This window comes from Juglans microcarpa x Juglans regia, chromosome 3D, assembly GCF_004785595.1.
Source record: "Juglans microcarpa x Juglans regia isolate MS1-56 chromosome 3D, Jm3101_v1.0, whole genome shotgun sequence".
In the NCBI taxonomy this organism is placed as follows: Eukaryota; Viridiplantae; Streptophyta; class Magnoliopsida; order Fagales; family Juglandaceae; genus Juglans; species Juglans microcarpa x Juglans regia.
The window spans coordinates 14,828,543-14,832,449 of record NC_054598.1 but is presented as its reverse complement, the minus strand read 5'-3'; the positions used below and the strand labels follow the sequence as shown (position 1 = coordinate 14,832,449).

The 3,907-nt window shown below is 38.1% G+C and overlaps 1 protein-coding gene across 1 annotated transcript; it reads right to left on the bottom strand.

The window, feature by feature from the left end:
* Positions 1 to 1,493: 1,493 nt before the first annotated feature.
* Positions 1,494 to 3,703, bottom strand: LOC121254787 (WAT1-related protein At3g28050-like). The gene is made up of 8 exons (XM_041154937.1): positions 3,551 to 3,703; positions 3,177 to 3,371; positions 3,008 to 3,073; positions 2,775 to 2,888; positions 2,393 to 2,630; positions 2,131 to 2,289; positions 1,877 to 2,028; positions 1,494 to 1,659 (listed from the first exon to the last, which is right to left on the bottom strand). Exons 2-8 carry the CDS (start codon positions 3,347 to 3,349, stop codon positions 1,503 to 1,505), a joined length of 1,059 nt encoding a protein of 352 aa, XP_041010871.1. The 5' UTR covers positions 3,350 to 3,371; positions 3,551 to 3,703; the 3' UTR covers positions 1,494 to 1,502.
* Positions 3,704 to 3,907: the final 204 nt, after the last annotated feature.

The window sequence follows — 3,907 nt, the reverse complement described above, 5'->3', positions numbered from 1 at the left end:
CTTACTATAGATATATTCATAAACCATCCATCATGGATTATCCATGATGAAGATCAACACTGCAGTATCCACACAATTAGACAAATATGTTCTCCCACATGATTTAAAGATTTGTCTCGCACCAAAAAACAGAGTTCATCCATAGAAAGGCTAGGTCGATTGCTCTAACTTGGACATATGCCTGGCTTACTCAACTGAAGACTATGGATTTCTCTCACAGACTCGCGTGGCATTTGAGCAAGAGGGGAGACGTGATCAAAATGCAAATTTTGGTCAACACATGCAAAGACAACGATTAACACATGCAATGAATTGATTTCACTTCTCTAGAGTATTCACATATGAGGTCACCACCCCATTTGTGTTATTTAAATGACAACAAAATAATATCTATCACTAAAACAAAAAAAATTGTTACAGACGTGTTTCATAGCGATGACAATGTCTTCTAGTAAATTGCAATTAAAAAGTTAAAGAGGGTGGATGTGTCTAGAGATATCTTGCATACCTAAGTCAATATCTATTCTGGATAGTATTTAGAATGAATGGGGATGAGAAGTTATCTCAAATGTGTCATTTGACCTTTATTTGAGTTGGTCGCCTGATCACTTGAGCTTGTCTCATGGCATGATTTTCTCCAATCTCTGTTGGATTTATCAATCGTTACACCGAAGGAAGTTAATATCATGGGCAAGTATCGCGGACACGTATCATGAGGATGGTTATCCCATCAGTTCTTTCATTATTAGTATTGATGATGTATGGATTTGATTTCTGACTTGGCACGCGATGGCCATTGATCTCTGACTTATGTTCCAGCAGGCTTCTATTTTTCCATGGGATCGTCCCGCTTTTGTGAGTGTCCATTCGGCCCTCTAATAATAATAATAATAATTTATTTTATATTAAAACTTTTGAATGAAAATTAATTATTTAATAAAATTGTTATTTTAAAATTAGTATTCTTTTACCTTTCTTAGCCTGTAGTTCTACGTTCTTTTGGTTTTATGTTTGACGCAATGAATAGTTTGTGATCCCTCTTTTCACTTGATTTTTTGAAAGATATAATACAAATAATTAAATCTACCTTATTCTCATTTTATTTAATTTAATTTAATATTTCATGTATCGAACCCACTTATTGAGAAAGTGTATGACTATCACGTGAGGGAGAATGTTAAGAAATAATACAAATAATTAAATCTACTTCTCCCTATCTATTTAAGTTTTTGGGCATGAACAAAGTTGAGTGGATACTCATTGCTAACATAGAATCAAAGGAGTACTGCAAGCTGATCTAAAAAATAAAACGCTCATATTTACACTTCTTAAAGGTTTTATTTATTGTATAATCTCTCGGGGTATGCTAACTTAGTTACATAAAATATTTACATTTAATAATTTTAGTTGTTCTTGCACATAAAACATGCTTACGGCTAATCAATTTAAATTTTCAGCAACAAGTACAGGAAGGCTTTAAATGAGCTAGCTTCGAAAGAAATCTATACTTCAGTGCTTTTATTCTGCAAAAGAGGAACTCTAGGAGAGCATGACTCAGGGCTACTAATTGGAGGATCTTCAACCAGTTTAATCTCTTGATGAGCTTGCCCCCATATCACAGCATAAAACCCAGGAACTATTATTGCCGCTCCAATCACACTGCATTTACATGAGCATCAAGTAGTTGGCCACCATAAGTGTTAATTCCTTTTATTGAGAGAGAAGAAAATGAGAGAATCTGTAATGCATGAATACTACAGCATCGTGATGACAATAGCAAGATACCAAAAGAGCATTTCACTTCATATATGCTGACAGTTAAGTAAAATGAGAGAATCTGGCCATATCATTGAGATACAGAGGAGCTAGAATATACCTTCCAAGATAAAGAGTATCCCCAAGAATAGTAACCCCCATGACAACCGCAATGAATATACCAAGGGGCTTAAACATGGCTACATACACAGGCCCTTTCTCACGACAGGCCCATAGAGAAACACTTGCTCGGATTGTAATTGCAAACAGTGCCTGGAGATTGAGTCGTGTGGTAATTAATTAGCTACCATATTAAATAATTTTAACTTAGAAGAGAACGAAGAGAGATCTTTGCGTTTAAATGGGTTTGCATACCGAGTATCCTATAGCGATCGACTCCATATTGAGGCTCAAATTCCAAGCATTTGGGTCTTTCTCTGCAATTAATGAGACGATTACAGATACGATGGCCACAAAGATACAGCGAATGAGTGCCACAATCAGCTCTGCAGGGTACTCCCTAATAATCCTTGTCTTGCAGCCAAAAACAACAAAACAAACATATTCGGAGATAGATGATGCTATTAAAAGTCAATGAATGAATAGCTGGAATGAAGAATTTCCCATGTGTTATTACCTGTATATTGAACCCAAGTGCAAGTAAAAAGCTTCCAGACGCCAGGAGAAAGCCCCCAAGGAGCCAGTTTGATTGCATCGTTGAAAAATGTTGCCCGACCTCTACTCTCTTGGGTAATGAGGCAACCGTAATTGGTAGGCCTTTGTATAGAGTGACAGTCAAAGCCCCTGTGATTGATGCAATGGTGCCAATGCACCTGGCGCGGCTGCTTTTAACTCTCAAGTCCAGTTTCTCAAACCTAAAAAAGCCCATTTTTTTTTTCAAGTACGGCTTACCGGCCAATAGCCATTTTTAAGTAGAAGAATGAAGGGAAATAGAATCAAAACAAAACCAAAACAAAGTGCAAAGCACTGAAGACAAGGGACTTTATTAAGAAGCTCACCCGGAGATGATGGCCAGGAAAAAAGTAAAGGCTGGGATTAGATCAGCCGCTACTGAGGCCATAGTAGGAGAGCTGTAACCTATCCCCAAAGCTTTAAGTATCTGTACACTACAACTGCATATATGGGAAAGAGATAAGATTTAGTTAACAAACAAATACGCAAATATCTGGGTAATGAGACTCACAGAGTCATATCTATGTCGATACCATGACATATTTAACTGGAGGGGTACCTAATCATGGAAGTAACAAACATTCCACCGAGTATGCTCCATGTGAGCGGAGGAAGAGACCTTTTTCTATAAGTGATTAAGATTTAGTAGTTGAGAATTAAATACAACAGACAAAGAGGCATTACAAAAGCAAGCATGGTTAATTGCTGGAGCAGAGCAGAAGAATAACCTGTAAAATATGATGGAAGCTGGGAGAAGGAAGAAAAAGGCGAGGGAATTGGAGTACGTAACAAAGACGAATTCACTCATCCCTCTCGTCATAGCAGCTTTGTTAACAGTGTTTAAGCCCACATCCAAGCACTCCACTGTCACCATGATTACAGTCAAGCCTTCCCTCCACATTCTGCGCCTTCCGAACGCGGTTCCGAATCACGTTAGCAAATCAAACACAAATTAGAATTATTGGTGTGGTTGATGGGCAACAGATGATGTCTCATTAAAATTCGGGTGATCGACATCAATAACGTTATACCGTGACAAGGACAAAAGCAAATTAACTCAATGACATAACATCAGAGAGGCCATAACAAGACGGTAACAGACCGGCCAAGTTCTGTTTTCTTCCACTGCCACTGCAGGTCACAAAGATTAAAAACAGTGGTGACTTTGGGGTGTGACGACGGCGCACACGAAGGTATTTTCACGGAGAATGAGGAGACTCGTTTTTCTGTTTCAGAAGGGTAATTATAACATCGGCCACTAACGTCACTTCTCACTTCCCGTGGCCCACAGATGAAAATATAGCCGGCCTACCCAATAACTAAACTCTTAATTTCACTAAGAAAAGAAAGCTAATTTCACAATTCTAAGTATTCATCTTTGTTCCGAATGATAGGATTGTTTTGGGTTCGGAAATTCTGACCGGAATCGGATTTCAATCCCAGTTAGTTCGGATCAGAC

What these genes read in the sequence shown, in the direction of transcription:
- LOC121254787 (XM_041154937.1), bottom strand. Translation starts at nt 3,349, where the DNA reads ATGTGGAGGGAAGGCTTGACTGTAATCATGGTGACAGTGGAGTGCTTG. An exon ending in CGATCGCTATAGGATACTCG is followed by an intron (nt 2,029 to 2,130) that starts GTATGCAAACCC and finishes CTCAATCTCCAG; the next exon opens with GCACTGTTTGCAATTACAAT. An exon ending in GATACTCTTTATCTTGGAAG is followed by an intron (nt 1,660 to 1,876) that starts GTATATTCTAGC and finishes ATGTAAATGCAG; the next exon opens with TGTGATTGGAGCGGCAATAA.